At 35.3% G+C, this 21,579-nt stretch overlaps 3 protein-coding genes across 7 annotated transcripts; 2 read left to right on the forward strand and 1 right to left on the reverse strand.

The window, feature by feature from the left end:
• Window positions 1-71: 71 nt before the first annotated feature.
• LOC141907678 (protein-glucosylgalactosylhydroxylysine glucosidase-like) lies at window positions 72-8,141 on the forward strand. The gene is made up of 12 exons (XM_074797404.1): window positions 72-162; window positions 872-2,025; window positions 2,129-2,340; window positions 2,539-2,755; window positions 2,883-3,064; window positions 3,732-3,958; window positions 4,048-4,231; window positions 4,348-4,554; window positions 4,749-4,899; window positions 5,173-5,347; window positions 5,448-5,576; window positions 5,711-8,141. Exons 2-12 carry the CDS (start codon window positions 878-880, stop codon window positions 6,110-6,112), a joined length of 3,234 nt encoding a protein of 1,077 aa, XP_074653505.1. The 5' UTR covers window positions 72-162; window positions 872-877; the 3' UTR covers window positions 6,113-8,141.
• Window positions 8,142-8,190: 49 nt separating this feature from the next.
• Window positions 8,191-13,523, reverse strand: LOC141908303 (uncharacterized). 5 transcript variants are annotated; one of them, XM_074798310.1, is made up of 17 exons: window positions 13,450-13,523; window positions 13,104-13,166; window positions 12,855-13,017; window positions 12,314-12,559; window positions 12,149-12,236; window positions 11,922-12,052; window positions 11,665-11,769; window positions 10,708-10,957; window positions 10,241-10,589; window positions 9,883-10,047; window positions 9,585-9,735; window positions 9,381-9,498; window positions 9,213-9,296; window positions 9,006-9,126; window positions 8,763-8,921; window positions 8,626-8,675; window positions 8,191-8,533 (listed from the first exon to the last, which is right to left on the reverse strand). In XM_074798310.1, exons 1-17 carry the CDS (start codon window positions 13,521-13,523, stop codon window positions 8,421-8,423), a joined length of 2,430 nt encoding a protein of 809 aa, XP_074654411.1. In that variant the 3' UTR covers window positions 8,191-8,420. The 5 variants fall into 5 exon arrangements, with proteins under 5 accessions (XP_074654411.1, XP_074654420.1, XP_074654404.1 ...); XM_074798319.1 differs by having other exon boundaries at window positions 8,763-8,885; window positions 12,149-12,251; XM_074798303.1 differs by having other exon boundaries at window positions 8,626-8,672; window positions 12,149-12,251.
• Window positions 13,524-13,770: 247 nt separating this feature from the next.
• On the forward strand, window positions 13,771-21,395 carry LOC141914909 (uncharacterized). Its single transcript, XM_074806248.1, has 11 exons — window positions 13,771-13,819; window positions 14,401-14,519; window positions 14,668-14,795; window positions 14,884-15,024; window positions 15,114-15,209; window positions 15,355-15,469; window positions 15,568-15,689; window positions 15,758-15,880; window positions 15,970-16,156; window positions 16,239-19,111; window positions 19,336-21,395. The coding sequence occupies exons 1-11, from the start codon at window positions 13,773-13,775 to the stop codon at window positions 19,360-19,362; spliced, it is 3,978 nt and encodes a 1,325-aa protein (XP_074662349.1). The 5' UTR covers window positions 13,771-13,772; the 3' UTR covers window positions 19,363-21,395.
• The last annotated feature ends 184 nt before the right edge of the window (window positions 21,396-21,579 follow it).

A 21,579-nucleotide genomic window follows, 5' to 3' on the forward strand; every position in this document is an offset into this window, starting at 1 on the left:
AATCTGGGACGCTGTCAGGAGCAACCCGATTGTGGATCCAAATATCAGGTATTTGTAACTTCACAAACAAACATGGCGTCTGTCATAATTCTATAAATTTTGTACGAAGATTTGTCATATTTGTACTGATATATGCCCTGAGATATACAATAACGCTTGTTGGTAAGTAAGTTTAAAAGTGTTGATTCGAAGGATAATTATTTGAAGAATAGTCTTATGCTTATGCTAAGCTGATGCTTTCACATGTCTGTGAATGGTCGTGATTTCTGTCGATGTAACTCATTTATTCTTAACTTAAAACAACAAACTCGAAACTGTCAGACTGTTGTTTTCATAGTGTTGACGTTGTGACTTAACTGATACTAGACAAAGGGCTCATTTCTTTTTGGGAATTTGCTGACCAACGCAACATTATTGATCTAATAATAATATTAAGAAATAATAATCATTACTCAGAAATGATATCATTTCTGTGATAAGGCTTCGTTCACAGGGACCTGACAAAAAAAAAATTTTGACCCCAGTATCCTAGGTACTATATATAAAAAGACTTTTTATATATAGTACCTAGGATACTAGGGTCAAAATTTTTTTTGTCAGGTCCCTGTGGCTCCGTTAATCTATAGTTTTTTGGTTAGAGGGGATGGGATTTTAAGGGATAGGCTAGGACCTAGTATTAGGCTAGATGGCATTCGGTGAGTGTTAAAATATCAAATATAGGCCTAATCTCAATCTGAAATGTTTCATCGCCATCTGCAAGATATATCCGCTTCCTTTTTTGTTATCAGTACTTTTGATATATCAATTCTTAAACTAATCCATTTTGATGATACTGACTGGGCTCTTTTTTCTTTAATGCTTTATTTTCTAGGCAAAGATGAAAACAAGAATATGCAGGATGCATTGTGCAAAATTCATAGTGTTAATTTCTGTCACAGTGGTCGTCATTCTCTTAGGTTATTGGTTTACCGCTAGACGGACTAAGCAAAAAACCATTGATTTATTCAAAAACCAAAAAGCATTTGATGAAGCGAGGAGGAAATACATCGAGAAAGATAAATATAATCGCCAGATAATTCGTGTCGACTTGAAAGAACAAGAACGACCAGGAAAGACACACAATGAAAAATTGAATGTGTTTCATGGAGTTCATGCTAAAATAATCAGCGAGGGGTTGAATCGGCATCCAAGCAAATTACGTAAACCAGAAAAGCCACCAGATCAACATAGTAATCTGAAGGCAGTACTTGAAGGAAATGAGGTATTAGATAAACCAGATTCCTTAGTCGGTGGAGGGCATTTTTTGTTTCAAAGAGGTAAAAAGTTGCTTCCTCAGAAGACCACAAAGAATCCCCTATTTGATAAATTCAATCAAAGGCAAATTGCTTTACAAAAGCAAGTGGAGAAAAATCGTTTGGTGCCGAAGAATGACATTGGAAGCCAATACAAGGTATTTGATGTTAACGGAAATCCAGTTGTTGGAGCGGACAAACATGGATTGCCTATCATTAGACGGGAAGACAAAGTAAAAGATAAAATTTCTCTTGAAGATGATAATATAATAGCGTATAAAGGTGTAGGTAAAAAACCTAAATTGAAATTAGGTGATGGTAGTTTCTATTCTGATAAAAGTCTGCTTGATCCCGTAATATCTGATTCTAACATGCGAAAACATAGGAAGAATAAGAATGAGAACTACAAAGTAAATGAAAGGTTGAGAAAGCAGAAAAATCAAGACTCAATTCCTGGTAAAAAAGTTGATGCTAAATTTGGAAAACCTCACCTTCAGAATGAAAATCGGTTTGTCGACAAAAATGGTTATGTTTGGATAAGACAGTCGAGTCAAGGAAACATGTGGTTCAAAAACAATGATGACTTCATAACAAAAACTATAGAGGAGCTGCATAGAGGTAGTTATGTAGTGGTTAATGGGGGAAAGGAACTCACTGTTGATGGTGATCGATTGAGCAAGATGAAATATGCTGAATTTGGTGATCCAATCAATTATATCTTCTCATCTACCAGGTTCGTTTATACCTACAATATTTGATTACCAATTGATTATTTCAGATCATGTTTACATATGAATCATGGTGATTTATCAAAACATAATATTTTGTTTTCACAGTTTACCAAAAAATCCTAGATTTATGCCTAATGTGGGTAATGGACATATCGGAACAGTAGTTGGTGGTAATGCTATCTTTATGAATGGTGTTTATAACGGCCGACTTGGTGAGAGTCACCGAGCACGTATACCATCCATGTTAGCCATCAATATTACTTACATTCATCCACCAAAACCATATCAGAAATTTTACAGCTTGAACACAGCTCAAGGTAATTAATTAAATTCAATTCAGCGTTACAGTAGAGACTCATAACGCAGTTCTTATATTCATATATTGTGCTCCTAAGATACAACAAATTAATATAACCGAGACCTTCTTTTAACACTTTCTAATATAACCGAGACATTCTTTTAACACTTTCTTGGAATATACAATTTGATTTCGAGTACCTGTCATTTAATTTCAGGCATCTTTACTGAAACTACTCGAGGCTATGATTTTGTTATTGAACAAAGAACCTATGCTCATCGGCATTACACAAAATTGCTTGTTCATGAAATCGACGTAATGACGTTGCAACAGCAAGAATTGCGCTTGTCATTGAATGTTCGTGACGGTCATATTAGTCATGATATCACATTTCAGGGCTCAGAACGGCCTTCTTGGCACCTTAAACATGCCATGTAAGTTAAAGATTTATCAATCCCATCTATATTTCATCTTACAAAAGATATTTTATGAGATAAAGACCATCTGGTGAGGAGGAGAAAATTCTGAATTCATGTTTTACATGTTTTTCATTTTTATTAGGTATATGTCTGGTGAAATTCACAACACTGAAATTGAAGGCATGGATAGAACAAAGGTTCACATAGTCCATGATATTGTTAGTGATGAGATTATCATGTATAAGAATAAGACACGAATGAAATTTGTTTTCCTTGCATCATTAAGTCAAGATGAGGAGGACTGTATTAGCATGTATCGCCAAGGTAAGTTTATCATTTCTTTCTTTGATGATGATTACTACACTGTAAATAATTTATATATAATATATGTCATATATGACAAATTCAATTATACACACTCACTTGCAAATATAGCAAACGTCCTTCATGATGAAAGAAATCTAATTTGATAATCAAGCAACTCGCATTCAAAAAATGGCAGCTATTGTTGCAGCTGGTACCCCTCCTATGCTTTATCTCACACCATCTGTCTTCATGATTCTTAATATAATTTCATTAAGAATCAATTTGGAGACATCTGTTGTTGTGGCAATAAATGACTGTACATAATGTATATGACACTTAAAGCATAAGCACTATCTATTTGTCATTGAACAACATGGACCACACAAATCTACTTAGCAATAGATGTTCTCTAACTGATCATTTATCAATACTGCTAGATGTATATATCCAAAATTAATTAATCTTGCAGTAAGCTTTAAGAATCCTATTTCCATATATAGGGACAAATTGACAAATCGAATACCCATGTATGACAGTCATATCTATCAGTTCATCCTTAATTCTAAATGAAAATGAATAAACTAATTTATGGGAAGAAAATAATCAGTTAAAACTAATAATTTTATCAGTATTTGTTACGAGAATAATCCAGGCTATGAATTGAATATACTTCTGTCATATTCAGGTCAAGAATTACTTGCTAACAACGATGTGCTCATGAAGCAGCATGTCTTGGCATGGTTTGATCTCTGGAATACTGGCCGTATCACTCTCGATGGAAATCTGCAATTGAGTCAAGGCATTTTTTCCAGTTACTATAACCTGTTGAGTGCTCTGCCTGTCAAAGATGATGAACAATGGCCATATGTTGGTCTTAGCCCAACTGGACTTGCCTATGGAGACACAGCAAAGGTATAAAATTTACCCGGTCTATGGTTAGTTGAAGATTTATATGATCATCACATTCATTGAACAACGTTTTGAAATGTTTCTGATTTTAGGACTATTTAGGCCATGTATTCTGGGACCAAGAAATCTGGATGTTTCCTAATATACTTTTGCTGTACCCAGAAATTGCAAAAATACTGTTGAAAGGGAGACTACGAAGGCATCGTGCTGCTCTGGAGAATGCTAAAATTAATGGGAATCATGGCGCACAATTTCCTTGGGAAAGTGCCTTGACAGGCAAGTCAATATTCTTGCTCTTAGCCATTGTGCATTCTCGCTACGAGTTAGTTGGATGTTGATGAAATGTAGCTTCAATAAATTAATGAACATTGTGTATTTTGATTTACTTTTAGGTGTTGAAGTCACCCCTGATGCTAAATATGGAAAAGATGAGATACATATCACTGGTGACATATCTTTAGCAATACGCCAATACATCTTTTTCACCAGGGATGTACAGTTCCTTACAAATGGTGGAAAATCTTTGGTTGCAGATATTGCCACCTTTTGGATGAAAAGAAGTGTCTATAAACCAGCTACAAAGCTAAGGGAAATCTTAGGTAAGAAAAGATGGGGGAATTGATATGCTATATTTATATTCCATTTCAGTATCACTGCTGTATATCTTTACGACACGTAACTTTTGACAATCTCATTACAGCATTTTCCAAACCTTTCCGGATGATTTTTTGTCATGTTTTCTACTTATTTGACTTAGGGTAACTTTGACTGTGGTTTGTATATCATATTTCAGATGTTATGCCTCCAGATGAGCATCATAACCATGTTGATAATTCTGCTTACACGAATGTAGTTGCCCAGATCAGTTTGGAGAATCCCTATGCACTCACAGTCGCTGCAGGAATCTCTAAACTTAACAATGATTACCATAGAGCCTGGCTCAAGTAAGCAACTGTACTAAAATTAGAATTTTCTCTCAGAGTGGCTCATATTATTACTACTAACATGTGGTCATCGAATAAACACTATAATCCATGTACACTGTAGATAAATGAAGAAATCCCACACTTCGAATTAAATTATACTGATGGAATTTATTATTTTGCAACCACATCTTGTGCGGTTTCGAAATAATAGATTCTATCAGTATAATTTAATTCAAAGTGTGGGATTTCTTCATTCATTTTACTAACGTGTGCTCGTGATTTTTTCCTCAGTTATGCAAAACAAATGTATGTACCGTTTGATGAGGAGGAACAATACCACCCTGAGTTTGATGGCTATAAAATGAACATGCCCATTAAACAGGCTGATGGTATCTTATTGGGATATCCATTGATGTATAATATGACTCCATCCATACGTCACAATGATCTCACTATCTATGAAAAGGTGGGCTTTCTAATAATCGTTATCAAACTAATTTTAAACAATCGTCTTCAAAGGACATATTTTTTGGAATCATGCCGCTGCAATTCATTGTTTGTTTTAGGTTATTGAAGCATCAGGCCCAGCTATGACCTGGAGTATGTTCGCTATTGGTTGGTTAGAAATAAAGAGTCGAGATAAGGCCTGGCAAGTTTTCAAAAGGCAATTTATGAACATACATGAACCATTTCAGGTGCGAATGAAACTATTTTCAGCTGCTGAATATTGTGCATTGTTTTCAAGTTCAAGAGTATTGGTAACAATGTAGAAATGGTACAAATCTGTACCTGCAGAAATGATTGATATTTTTCATATTTTTATATACAGGTTTGGACTGAAACCAGCACAGGGGGAGGAGCAGCAAACTTCATCACTGGGGCAGGTGGATTTCTGCAGGCAGTCACATTTGGATATGTCGGCCTTCGGATATATGATGATCGCTTGGACTTTGACCCCGTGTTTCCGCCAAAAGTCAACCAGATGAATGTTACTGGGATCAAATACCTCGGAGCATCTTTTAACTTCATAATAAAACAAAAAACTATTGATATCGTTCTGAAAAGTTTGCAGCCAAATTCGCCAAAATTCATGGTGAAAGTTTATTCAACTATGGTAGTAAAATATCCGCATATAAACGAAGCAGTAGTTATTGGACGAGAACGTGCCACACTTATGCCCATAAATGATAGGAAAAGGTATCAACCAAAAACAAAGAATAAATTTCTCTAATGACCGAGGAATACTGATATCAATGCGCTTTCCAGCCAATCGAATTTTAAGTTTCACCACTATGGACTTCCATACTGAAACCCATCACTAGACTTTTACATGTCTCAACTGAATTCATACGATAGATTATCAATCGTTGTACCTTGGAGTAATCAGTCTGATCACTCCAAGGTTGTACCTAGTCACTTTATATCATGAAATGATTTATTTTGTGTACAAAGGAAATCTTTTGAGTTTGTCTCTTGCTTCAATGCTACTCATCTTGGCTGTGTGTTGGCTTTATTTATTGATTCAGCACATGAGATTCCCATTGTTTGCACTCGGTGTTTCTAAAAATATTCACGTTTTCTGTGTATTGAAATGAAGCTGTTTGTATATTCATCAGTGTTGTCATCCTCTTGTTCATTTACGGTACTTAAAGAGTAAATGCATGTATAGCTTTTATTAATTTATAATTGGATCTAGTGTAGTGTTATGTGGCCATTGTCAATCATATTAAGATGTATTTTTCATTGAAAAATTGATTGATGCTTTTTGATGGCTATGAAAATGGGTGTATTAAATGTAATTATTTTTTCTATCTTTTATACGCTTTAGATGATATAATTTTTATATAGTTAGCATTGCTAAAACAGACTAGTGACTGCTTGTTCTAGACCCCACTGGTTGGGCTTTTTTGGCAGTACACTCACTGTAGAATGTTGATAAAATCATTATTAAGTAACTATACTGTTACTACCATGCCATTTGCTGTATATATAAGTATAATAAGTAAACTAAAATTAACAATATGCCTATCCTTAGATGGTTCGTGAATGTATTTTAGAAACTTGGGTTCATTTTGAATTGATGACACGACACAAATTTCTCAAATCAGGATCGTCAAAACACAGATCTCATATCCATAAAGAGGTGATTAAATACTTGATCATTCCAAATCATGTAATATTCACGTTTTGAGGCATTATATCAGTAAAAGTCACTGATGATATCATTTTGTTTTCAGTAGCATTTTTGCGAAGATGTTTATAAAGTTGATTGATTGCATAATGAGGACTATCAAAATCTTAAGACATTTTGCAATTATCGGATTGATGATGCATGTACTGCTAGCTGTATTGTTGTAACTGTGTAAATTTTGAGGAATTTTATATATACGCTCTAGTAGCTTACATACTTCTCAAAGAACAGATTGTTTTGAATGCTCTGTGATGATTGTGATATTCTCCATGCATTAATGAAATAAAATATTATCTACATCTTTGAAATACAAATTGATACATTTTATATACTTGGATCATCCATTTATGACGCACACAATATTACCTAAATTCTTTTTACTTCCCTCTTGGGGCAGGAAATTAGTTTAACCTATATCTTCAGCTACAATAATCAATGATATCAGCATTCCATCGCATGTACATGTAGTTATACAGCTATCACCCTGCTGTCTGTACACACCCCCTCAGACGTTCGACAGGCATGAACTAGTTTCCAAAAACATGTTTGTCCAGGCGTCACCACCCTGCTTCAATACCATTTTATTCTGAAATTTTCATTGAATGAAGGCGTCATGTCTGATCCATGGATCTTATCATTGTTGAAAGTTGTTCGTCCAGACTTCGTCTGAGGGGATGGTTAGGGTACAGACAGCAGATTGACAGCTGCATTAATGCAGCGAAACTTGCTCCAGTTGTTATCAGATTAAGTCGTTTTCATTTTTTAGTCGCAATTTCCAATTCAAATCACTAAGTGTAAGTCGTTATTTGGATAAGTCATTGTTGTAATGATTTTCCCTAATGCAACCACTTAAAATGAGTTTCACTGTACCTAGTCCCACCTTGGAGTAATCATTGAATGACTACTCCAAGGTCCCACATACTAGGTAACTTCTCTACCATTGTATACTAACTATGGATCAACCATGAACATATCTTTTGAATGCGTACCACAATTGTTACTTTCCTGCTACCGTACATTAGTTCTGTATACAGGTATGTTACCAGTAGATGGAATATTTGAATACAACAAATAAACTCACAATAAAGCTTTATATATTTTGTTAAATGTAATTTTATTCTATTTCTGGACGGTCATGATATAAAAAGCTAATCACATACTACATATGCTGTATAACCTGATTATACAATACATGTACAAATGTTTGTACTGATAAATAAAATTTTTCAAAGGCTGAGTATTGTAATTGAGGCAAATTAAATGAGCTGCAAGATTACACAAATGAGTTTCGATTTTCTGACTAACTTGCTAGTACATTTACTACACTGCCAACAAAGTAAAATATCGTCTAGCTATCATAAAAATCAAAGTCGTCCCTCTCATCTTCTTGGTGTGGCTGTTTCGATTTAGAAATATCTAGATCAACTTCAGTTTCTGTATCAGAACCAGTCCTCAAGGCAGCTGAAAAATGAGCATATCCTAAATTTATCCCATATATCATTCTCGTATTGTGGACCTATTTGGCATTAAAGAACCTTCTGAGGAAGACTTACCGAGACGCCGGGCTCCAGTGGATGATCCTAAGTTAGAACCCCCACCACTACTTAAAACGAAAATTTTAATGCATTATGGATACCATGAGATTAACTACAAATGAATTGACTAATAATAAGTGAGCTTGTTTGCTTACCTTCTATCAATGGCAGTTGGAATATAGGCAGGTGATGCAGCAGATAGAGAACTACCAATTGATTCATCTCTCCGACTTGACAGTTGATCGCTACCATGAGATGATCCGAGAATTGTGTCACCTCTAGTATTATCCAATGTTCCTGTTGGAACTGTTAACCTGAACGCAAATGTATCATCATCACTGTATAGTTTAAACCATTGTAGAAGTCTCGTTAAAATGTAAAATCTTTTATTTTCTTACCTGTTATTAGTGTCGGCTGACCCAACAGCGAGTTGGGTTTCGATGTCATCTATATCACTATCATCACCATGACTAGTGAAAGTGGCAGTTCCTGATAGCAAACTTCGATAGGCTGCAGTCTCTATAGAAATAAATGAAGAGATATTCAGTACAACTTCCTTTAGAAAATTGATTCTCCGTAAATAATAGATATTGATTCAAACTCACGTGTGAGCGGTGTTGTGTCATTAGCTATGGGTTGACTAAAGAAGTCGCCATTTTCTAGTATACTGTTAAGCTTTGTAGGAGAGCCTAAAACATAAGACATACAGTCTTTGAATTATTAGTAACGAATCATGATATTTCAGATCAGATGTTCTTAAATGAAGATTGTACCGGTTTTGAGAGGTGACTGTCTGGTGGGACTGCCAGGGACCGACTCAGGCTCTGTATCACTTATCACCGATTCATCTTGACTTGTGTTTTGAAGCAGTGTGGTTAAAAGTGAAACCGCCTAAAACAATATAAAATCAATACCAATAGAGAAAAGAAATTCATTTCAAGAAATCATTCACTGATAGACTTATATTATACACAAACCTTAGATTTTTCAGTTGAAAATCTACTGACTAATTGGGGACTGAATAGCTGAGCTGTTTCACTGGGTCCCATTATATTGTGATGAACCATTTGCTGCATATGAACGTATAGTTTGTCCCACATGTTGGCAGCTGTAGGGCTAAGATATGACCTATAAAGGTACAAATTGGTATTTAGACACTAACTAAGTACGGTAACATTTCAGCATTTCATAAGGTCTACGTATAGCTATATATATATATGGTGGGTCTATATACATTTTATGCATGATTTCTGCATAATGTGAATGTACATGTACCTTATCGTCACATCCTTTGTAATATGGGATGTTGTACGTAACAATTCATCAGACAACAGACAACTTGATGGCAGTGATTTTATTACTGACGCTAATTCCTCTTTAACAACCATGCTCAACAGTACTGGGTCATTGTGATCCAAATTATCACCACTATTTGCAGAACTAGAAAAGATAATACCATCTCAATAATGATAACAAACTTCATCGCACTGCTTTGAAGCAAATCACATGAATGAAACAGTGAGACTGACAACATCTCTGTGTAGCAATCATATCCATTCCACAATCATCAGGTCAGAGGGTTTAGATAAAAAAGTATGAGTCGTTTTACAGAAAGATAATACGGAGTACTTACAATATTATCTCTCGTTTCTTGCTATAGGTAGGAGGTATATCTCTATAAAAGCTATGCGAGGTAAACGTAGTTTCAAAATCATTCTGCACCGATTTTAGCAGATTGTATAAGCCTTCATATGTCAGTTGATCAGAGTTGACCACCAGAGATGATTTATGACTCACACTTTCATCTGATAACACTGGAGATGTAGCCTTTTTCTCATTTTTACCACTACTCAGTGGTAAGCTGAGATTTTCGCTAATCTCATCGCTGTCACGGTTTTCGATGTTTTGTTGTCGTTCTAAAGAACGCTGGCTTATAGACTCCTGTGAATGGTGGGATCGAGGCGTAACTGCAGGCTGTTGATCTAAAATGAGGGAGTGAGTGTTTTGCAAAGTATGATGCATGTATAATGTCAACTGGACCACTTAAATTCACAGGTAGATCCATAACATTTATTCTAAAATCAGACATGTTTTACTCACTTTTAAGAGTATCGTCAGCTTCTGAATCAGCTTTGATTGTGCTTTTATTAGACTTTTCAATTTCTGAAGAGCTGGCCAGCTGTAGAGGACTGGCATCATGGAATGATATTTTAGGTGATAAAATATGCGAGTCATTACTGGCGGAATGATGTGTGATTGTACGCCTAGCAGCAGATCTCTCGGGAGATGGAGTCGAACGTCTGGGCATAAACTGAGGATGTCGTGGAGTAGCTGAAGGCAGATCGGAGATCTACAAATACATCACACAATTATTAAGTAACAGTGAGTGATATGATTTTCCAGTTGTTTGTTTCAGTCCTTAGTGTACAAGTGACAATATACAGTTATTATCATATAGCAATTATACAATATCATATAGAATTGGTACTGAAATAAGCCTGAAATAAACAGTACCGGACTAGAAGCTGGTGATGGTCATGAGATTGATTCAGTTAACCTAACATGATGCTCAGAGAATCATCATGACACAAGTTGAGAAGTAGCATTCAAGAGTAGTTTGAGCTCCAAGAAAAAACCATCAATGCCCGAATAAAAGAATCGTGTATTATCAAGTTTAAGTATTGTGTTGATAACATGGAGGACGATAACCTAATGAATTTCAGCAGATAATAAATACACAACAATACTATACGCAATAATAAGCAGCTAAAAACTGACACAGCTATAATCCAGTACATCAAAAAGTAATAACTACACTATCTTACAAGATATTAAAGAAATGATATTTCCATTTGATGATGAACGCTTAAGGAAAACTTTCAGTGCCTCAACAGGCATTCCCAAAAGCATGATATCGGTAATATCTTATAATACTGTTACTATTAGCTCCAACATATGATGGTGTATATGTATAAACTAATGAACTACTAGAAATAGCAATAGCTCCCAGCCACCAATAAAACTGAATAAATTGACTATAAAACGTGCAATATTCACTTTTTCATGGGGGGTAGTTTGTCTTGGGATTATGACTGGGTCTGGAATCGAGCTTCCAGGGGAGAAAATTGGATGTCTTGGAGTGGCAGATGGTAGTTCAGATACCTGCAAGCATCAAATGAAAATTACTGAACACCATATCAATATAAAACCATAGAAAAGAAAAGCATAGCATAGCTACTAGGCCTACACGGTACTATCAACTCTGAAATAGCAACAAAAAACAAAAATAAAAACTGGCTTTCAATGAAATTTACCTCACTTAAACTGTTGACAGGAGATGTCGGCCAATCAGATGTGGATACATGAGAAACTGGCTCTTCCAATGTGGCTTCCTCTCTTTTGAACAATGGGGGAACAACAACTGGTGTAGTATCAGGAACATCAACTAGTGGTAAACATAATATGAGTACGAAAAAAATAGTCTGAATCTATAATCTGCAAGATGTGGAAAGCGATCAATTGCTTCTACATATTTACACACCTGCATTAACAATCATGGCGGGCTTCTGTTGAGAGGCTTCAGTCGAACTTTTAATATAGCTTTCAAAAACGGGGGCTGCATACTCCATCTTAAAAAGATAATACTGGCATATATACCAATTAAAGATAAATGGTAATGGTATAATTACAGAAAATCAAAGCCTACTTGTTGTTGCTGCTTCAAAATAACAGGAGAATCATCTTTCTTAACTTCTGTTGCTGATACTTCAGGTTGTTGAACCAGTTCATAGGCGAGGGGGCCTTGTTGAACAGGATGACGTTTTACAGGTAGTTGTCTTGGTTGTTGAGCCTGTGGTACATTATCTACTGGTTCCTGTTGCTTAGCCTGCCATTCCATTACTTTTGCTTTCCATTGAGGATATTTCTGGTCGATGTAGTTTTCATATTGTTGCTATAAAAAGAAAATGTCCATTACCATTTATTTGTAATGAGTCGTAATGAATTTGTAATTTGTAATGTAGGCGAGTGGCTCAGGCATTCAACTTTGGATTCTAGATCAATGATTTAAATGCTTTTTTAGAGGATTGTAGTTCAGATGTTACATCTCCCCAGCCAGAGATATGGTCTCAGAGTGATGATGAGATACTAATGACTATCACGGATCATATTTCATTGTAGATGATGTCACTCAAGAATTAATACTAGCCCAATTTTCTTTATTCTAAAACTTCATACTCAATACATACTTTCATTAAGCGGAGCTGTTTAGTTCGTTCTGATAGCATAGATAGATTGGAATCAACACGTTCACATTCTTTCAATAAACTTTCATTTCTTGCACGGCTTTTTTTCTCTTCTTCGCTAATCTTTTTCCAGTAACTTTGTAATTTTGCGTTTTTTAATGCAGCCCTGAACATAAGAAAAGAATTTCAAAAATGTCATAGTACACTATACATACCAGACGGCAAGATCTCATCTATAGACTATATACTTACAATCGTCGATCAGATTTGTAATAAGCATGTAGTTTTTGTTCTAACTTGAAGCGTTTAGTTTCACTTTAAAAAAATTAAATGAAAAGGAATGATAGTTTATTTCTCTGTTACCAGGAACTGAGAGGATAGAAATATAAAACATTTCGATAAAAACAACATTTTTGAAACTTTTGATGAAAAACAGACTGCAGAGCCATCTATCAGAATTTTGAATAACTTGGCCTGACAACAATCTTCCGTCGTTTAGAACTATAAATTCTAACTTTGTGAACGAAGGTCATAAATATTTTGTCATCATATAACTGGAAGATTAGCTTATAAATGCTTCAGATGGTCAAACACCAACCTAGCTTGTTGGACATCTTGTAATTCCTTCATTTTCTCATAAAATTCCACATTAACCACATTACCGGACGCCATTTTGACGCTAACGCGTGTGGCAGTTCGAATCCCAAATAAAACGCGTCGAAAGCCCAGTTTCACAAAAAGGATTACGGCCTAAATCGATTTAAGATAAACTGAATTAATGAAGAAATTAAATCGATTTAAGAGTGAAACCTTTTTGTGAAACTGGGCCCCTGGTAGATGTTAACCTGAGTCTCAGAGAGATACGAAATATCTCTAACCACTACAATCAAAATGGCTTATTCTCATTAGTATTGCGAGGGCATGGCTCAAGACCGGCCTCGAAAATCGCATTTTAGGCCAATAGAAAAGTATGCATATTCCTCAAGCAATTAACTAGATAAATGGGGTACAATCCTTCAAAACTATGCTTAGTTTGGTCGATGAAATTCCCCATGAATATGTAGTTTATAGTGCCACACCCGACCACCAAATTCAATTCAACAATTTTATTGCGCTCAAGAAGGACGATGAAGGCTATATAGTGTAATAATAAAGAATTTCTAAAGGATAAGCTTACAAAGACAGATAAAATGTTACATGTGAGAATTATGAGCCCAAAACATGTACTTGTAGAAAAACTCATTGGTTTTGTGCTAGTTAGTTACCTACTAATCGTTGATGTTGGTGGTAAGCTTTTTATTATCGGATGGGCTTATGTGGTTTGTGAAAATATCCGATCGTGAAACTTAACCACAGACAGGTTACTGACTAGTTTTGTGCATGATTGTGCCATTGCCATTTATTATCGAAATTAATGTATGATAATATGAAGTGAAATAGTTATTATCTTATTACAATGTATGTAGCAAGTAGACCCCAGAAGCAGTTTTTATGTATGCAAATGATTTTATTTATAGTAATTTCATCAATGATATTTTCTATCTTCTAGGGACAAGCATGAATTGGTGCGACTGGTTCCACCTCTGGTTCATATGAGCGCCTATGTGACTGGTGGATTGAAATGCTTATATCATAACATTAACAACCAAACTGTTCCTAAACTTCATGGTAAATGAACAAAATCTACTGAACGAAAGTCACAGGGGCTCGTAGTTTAAGTTCTGGGGTGAACTGTAGCTTAGATCATCCATTGTCACAGGTACTATATGTATACAAAAGACATTTTCTTATATTGTTGATATATTTATGTTTTCAGAGCAAGGACAATTTACTGATAAACGAGGATGTTTTCGGTTCAAGCAAAATCTGCCACTACTTGCTTTTCGATACAAGTATGTCGAAATCATTGGAAAAGGACAGTCATGCATTTTCATCAAGGCAATGGTATGTATTTTCAATTGTAAGACATAACCATAGCCAAAAGCCGGGTTTCACAAATTATAGTATGTATTGATACACTCTTTCATTTTAGGATACATTTAAAGATGATACACTTGTGTCAATTAAGATCTTACATACAAGCTATGGAGTGCTTGGTATTCAGGAATGCGATTGCATTAGAAGAATGAACATGGCTGATCCATGGGGCTTCTCTTCGACTTTAAGATTACTGGTGAGACATCTAGTTTGATGTGAAAAATCATCAGGAACTAGGTGGAATTTATCTACAGTTACATTGTATTTCATTTTATTGAATTTCAGAATACATTCATTTTTGATGAGCATTTCTGTATGGTATTTGACTTGTTTTACCCTAGTCCACTGACTCATTATTTCAAAAACATCAATAAAAGCTTGGTTAGTAGTTTTCATTGTAATAGCCTGTATTAGAACTGAGAATTCTATCCTAATCAGATTAATCGAAATATCTATTGTGAGATACAGATACAGTTGTACTTATCTTAGTTGATCACTTCTAATTAATTTTGTTTTTTTAATACAGAAAATAAAGTATATTAGAAAAGCTGCATTAAAACTACTACAAGTATTGGGTTTCCTCAAGCGTATTGATGTGATTCATGCAGATCTAAAACCAGAAAATATTCTACTAGCTGATGGTAATAAAAAGCAATATTTGCTGAAACTCATTTTATTTGCTTACTTCATCCCCCTTTGCCTCTACAATGTACTAATGGTTTGTTTTGACACAATTTAGTAAATGACACCAGTACATTGCGCGTTGTTGACTTTGGGAATGCTATTCACTGTGTCCACGATGAAGTATCATTGTACTATGAAGATTTTGAGCTGCAGACTTTATTGTATAGAGCACCTGAGGTAAGTCATTACAATATTTTCCATGGTTCTTGCAGAGATAAAGTACATAATAACTGATCTCATTACAGGTTATGTTCGGAATTCCATTTTCAACGGAAATTGATATGTGGTCATTGGGTTGTATTTTGGCTGAACTCTACACAGGCAAACCTCTATTTTATGGGAAAGATAAAAGAGAATTGCTTTCTGCTGTAAGTCTCTGACTCAATTGATTATTTGAATACCTTGGTTCAGATAATCTTGATAACTAAAAATATGGTCTTGAAATTGGTTATTTCAGGCAGTTGGCATGTTCGGAACTTTTCCAAAAAATCTATTTCATCGTGGGAAGTTTTATCCAATGTTTAAAGATCTGACAAAAGATGGTATTCAACCAAGTGCCACGCCTATAATGATTAAAAGGTTGCAGTTGACAGGGGATTACGCATTTGCTGATTTTCTAGCAAAATTATTACGATTCAATCCAGGTATTGTTCTTCTTGCAATGCTAGGAAATAATAGATTGTGTTTCACGGTCTTCAGTGATCAATACTCATTTGTCCATTGTAGATGAAAGAATGACCCCATCACAGGCTGCCAGACATCCATTTCTTGCTCCTGAATTAGGCTTGATGTATATGTGTAGCGATAATGACACTTATTCACCGATCATGCTCGATAGCTCTTACAATCTAAAACCAGTTATAGCTCCAGAAATTCAAAAAAAACACCTCGCACCTCGTGCTTTACTTTCTGAGGGAACTACCGGACACATCATAGTTCCAACAGTCCAAAAAACAATGCAAGTACAACCAAACAAGCGAAATTCAAAAGCGAATAAAAATGTTATACCAAAAACAGCAAAAGCTTTGGATCGAAAATTACCTGATAATCAGAATGCCTCTGACCTGAGCAACATTATGGAATTAATACGTGCCGAAGAGGAAAAAATACGTCATGCAGAGTCGGTGAAGTCTATGTATGTGCAACAAAAAAATCAACACTTCTATGATATAAGCATTGATTCCAATGCTGGTGTTTCATCTGGTTGTGAAAATACTTCTAAGGTCAGATGCAACGGTACTTATAAAATTGATAGCAGCATTAATCAAATGGAACATAAATTCCATAAACGACCTGTCACAGTTCTGCAGAATACTTCTAAAAACCAACTACAACGTCATAACTCTGTGCTTGATTTGTCTAAATCTACGACAAAATCTGGTAGCGCTGATGCGGCATATGTACCATATGATCTTTCAGAGCGAGGTAAACTTGCCTTCACTCAAGATCGGGCTTATGATTATGTTGATGGACAAAACGGTGTTAATCAATTGTGCTATGCAAGCGAAGCACCTGTACATGGAAATTCGAAAGATCTCTGTTCATTAAGTGGAAACGCTTTTGAAAATGGTGCTTTGAATTTGTGTGCCAAAAAGGAATTAAGTTGGATACAAGGTGTCAATACACATCAGATTACTGATAGGCCTATCCATAATATTAGTAAACAAATTCAAAATGGCCAGCCTTTAGACTTCACAACTTCATATCCACCAATTCATGCATCGGATGAAATTCAACAACATGAAAGAAATACAGCAAGTAATATTGCTTGTGGAGATATCAAGAAGTCGCAATCAAGTGCCGGTTTGGAGAAAATACCAAATGAAATTGTATCACAGAAATTGAAGAATATCTGTCGTAGTGTTATCGAAGAACAACGTATGAGTAACTCGCAGTCCTACCATAAGAAAGTTGATGGATCTCAAGTGATTGAACAAAAGAAAGATCAATTCTTCAATTGTAGGCAGTCAAATATGGATACTGGTACTAAAAGGCCACCAAGTCGACATACATCCCCAGTAACTAAAAAAAAGCCACGTAAATCAAAACCATGTAAAACCACCGTTTTTGAAGAAGATACAATATTTGATGAGCAGGATGGCATGCTTTATATGGATTCGGATTCAAGAAATCACCATATGGATGTAAATATGACAGATGCTAAAAGGCTGAAAGAGTGCTTGACTGAGAAAAAGGCAAAAAAACCGCCTATCAATGGAAATGGAACGAGCATAAAACCATTTAGAAATTTAATTGAGCCACTTATGGCAAGCACACCCAAAATTAGCAGAAAGAAAGCATTTCATGCCAAGAACAAATATGAAGATGAGACAGATTCTTCAAGAACACTAGATATAGCTGAATCTAAAACCTCAATGCTAGATGACAACTGTAATGATGTTTCAATCGATCAGTCATGTGATCACTTGAATATTGAGGATGATGAAGATGGTGAATTAGTGCAATATCTCACTAAAATCACAGGTGACACCAAAAAAGTGAATTCTCGTACGAAAACTGTGCCGATATCTGCCGAAAAACTCCGTAATCTCATGGATATTTTCATAAAAATGAAAGGTGAAAAAGGAAAGAAATCAGTTGGTTCAGTTAATCGAGTGTCATTGGTTAGTAATGGTAAAATGAATGATAGGACTGGAGGATTTAAGAAATCTGATGAGAACTGTAACGAAATTATACGTAAAAGTGATGATGTAGTTCGGTTGAAAAATCACACTGACATTGCTAAGGACTGCTCAATTAATCGTAACAAAATTGATGGTCAAGATCTCCCTGCTGAAACCTCTAGTAGGGGTCCGAATCGGGTTTCATCAGATACAGTTAAAAAGCTGCGTAATAAGGTTATTTCAGGTAGTTCAGTTGGCGCTGAGTCCCCATCAATGGATAATTGTTCTTCACCGAAACAAGCTGATCATTTCAATAGCGACGGATACCAGAGTGATGATGATAATTCACCCGATTATCAGCTACCATCGATGGGTCTCTATGATTCCGGTTCGGATGATGAATCTCTTAGAAGATCAAAGAAAACAACTGGAAGAACAAAGAGTAAAGTGAATAAATCAAGCAAATCTATCAGCACTGGAAGCACATTAAAGAGTTTGTTAAAATCTAAAAATGGCAGTCAAAGTAAAAATACTCCTGGGAAAGGATTAGCAGATTCTAAAAATATAACAGATACTTTTGATATCAATTCCTATGTCAAAAGTCAGATGTGGCCTCAATCTTCATTTTTGCAAATGCACAAACGAAGTAAAAGTAGCTCAAGTGAGAAACATTCTTTACCGAAAAATTTCCTCAAGCAAAAGTACAATCAAGACACTGACAAGCCAAACGTTAAGACAAATAAACCCACTCTACGTGGATATAAACGAAAGCAAGCTGCCAAAAAGAACATTCAAAAAGCTGTGGTCGAGGAAGAATATAATTCCAACGAGTCGACCGCTGAAGATAGCCCAGTCGCAGTGAGGAGACCGCGTAGACATACTACACCTGTCAAAATCATTGACTTCAGTTCTGATGATGAAGATGGAAAGAAAGTGAATGGAGATCTTGATAATGATGACAGTATCTGGGATGGTGTAAGTTTTAATATTTTTACATTGCAGAAATAAGCGTACTTCAGTTGAACTCTGTTAAGTTGTCATAAGATTAGTCATCACATCACTAGTCGTCACTATTGTTAAGTCTCAATTTGTATTTCAATTCCAATTTGCCAAGTGTAAGTTGTCATTTGGATAAGTCGGCACTTTTTTCACAGCAATAGTGTTGAGTGTATTAACACTGTCATTTCCCTAATTTTTAGGATGGCCATTTAATTGAAGCTCACTGACGTGTTCGGAGACATGAAGAGAACTGTAGATGATCATTCATCGTCATTGCCACAGACTTAAGGCCAAGAAGGAGGGTTATTTGTATCATTGTTGTTTGTATTCTCCACTTCATGCAAAGCATTTGATCGTTCTTTGTCCCTAGCATCTTCTGACAGGGTACATAGCATATAGTCCAGTCTGTCAACTTTCAGGATATCATCGTATGTAAATGTTAAGTAAATGTGTACTGGTTGGTTAATTCCTGAAGTTTTTATGTTCTAACAGCTAAGTTTTTCCTTTATTTGTTATCAGTTCTGGATAATGTTGAAGATATGATATATCCCGGTATGATCATAGATCTCTATGTGTTATGAAGTGTGAAGCAGGTCTATGAGTGTTTTGTTATATGTCTGAAGTTTATATAGATGTTTATGTTGATGATAAGCAGGGGAGAGGGAAATTAATTGAGAGTTCATAAAATTGTTACAATGATGAAGCACTCATTCGGAATGCATTTATAGTATTTATTAAATCTTTTAATTATCTAGTTCTTTTTTACATGAATGTTTGGCTATAGATCCAACCACACATAGCCAATCTTGCCCCAGGTTAGACAAGTATGCAGATTAAATCAATGCTGAAGATTCATTTGTGAATTAAATGATTGAGACTCATTAATTGATGCATATCTGCCAACAATATTTTTGTTTCCTTTTTGCAATACGTGTATTGATGAATTATTGTAAGGGGTCGTGCATAAAGTGCGTACGCTTGTCATCCGGGTATTTTAAACCCCCCTCGCCCATGTATGCTCTCAGTACATTTTTTGTAACCCCCTTGCGTAGATACTTTGAATGACCCCCTGTAAAACAAAATTCTTCAGGATCCATGGTTTAAAGAAGGCAAAATTTACCAGCATTGGTCAGAGCTCCAAGGACGATGTACCGTATCAACGAAGTGAAAGACCAAGAGTCGGAATTTCCAGGAAATCCCAACAAATATAGGGGATATTTGTAACAATCATATTGTGTTTCATGCAGAAAGTACATACCCCTGGATCCCCCTTAGAAAAGTATGTACGCTTTGAGCTCACCCCTCCCCTGTATGTTTCGTTTAGATTTTCAAAACCCTGCTCCCCATGCAGGCATACGTTTTTAATGCACGGCCTCTAATTCATTCATTCAAATACATGTATTTAAATGTTCAGTTATTTGTGTCTATTACCTATGTGGTATTTTTATTCCATTGTTTTGATTCCTTTTGTTAATTAAGAGGTAAAATCTTACCCGTGTGGCTGGTCACAAAAAGATATTCTGTTTTATGAAGTATCGGTAGTCTGTATCGTTCAAATTGCATTTCAGTGGTTCTAAGCACACATTTATGTTAATAGATAAAAACTTTTTTACAGGTACATGTATATTTTTGCATTCATGTTTAAGGGAAAGATTTTGTAGTTTGAATTCCGTTTCATAATCAGATGCAACTTTACATTTAAAGTTTACACTGGTCATCAGTGTAGAACGCTATGCAAATTGATTGTTTCCCTGATACGATGTTGTGCGAAACACTACTTGATTTAAATGTGGACTTAAGTTTAAATGTCAACTGTATGCAGTGATCAATATTGTACGTTCTTGAGAAATGTTTAATTTCCGAATAATGATACAGCTTTGGGCTTATCTCAATACAAGTACATGGATCTTGTGATGATTAGATGGTTAAACAATCTATAAGCTCATATGTGGGCTAAATATCGTTGACTTTTTTGTTACATTCTGGGCTTTGACTTATTGCCCATAAAGGTCACATTAGTTTGTTGTATGTTTTCATGTACATTTCATAATTGGATAAAAAGTAAGACCAATTAGTTGTATCTTTTCATGTTATGAAATGTTATTTATTTGCGATTACGGTAACATGTATTCACTTCACATGTAAAACAAAGCATTTCACATTCAGTATTCACTGAGTGAGTAGTATTCACGGTAATACATGTATGTATGGTGCTCAATTTTATATTTACTGATTTTTGAAAAATGTTGTGTTCACTATAAAATAAATCCTAATTTCACAGAAAAACATTTCGTTAGAAAGGCAAAATCTTTAACTCTTTTATCACATCAGCTCTATCGTATTCCATTAGACTAGAGCTCTATTTGAGGAATTACTCCATTACTAGAGGAAGATCGCTTTGTATTGTAATCAACGGGAGAATGGATAAAATACACTGATGTACC

This window comes from Tubulanus polymorphus, chromosome 1 (assembly GCF_964204645.1).
Source record: "Tubulanus polymorphus chromosome 1, tnTubPoly1.2, whole genome shotgun sequence".
Classification (NCBI taxonomy): Eukaryota; Metazoa; Nemertea; class Palaeonemertea; order Tubulaniformes; family Tubulanidae; genus Tubulanus; species Tubulanus polymorphus.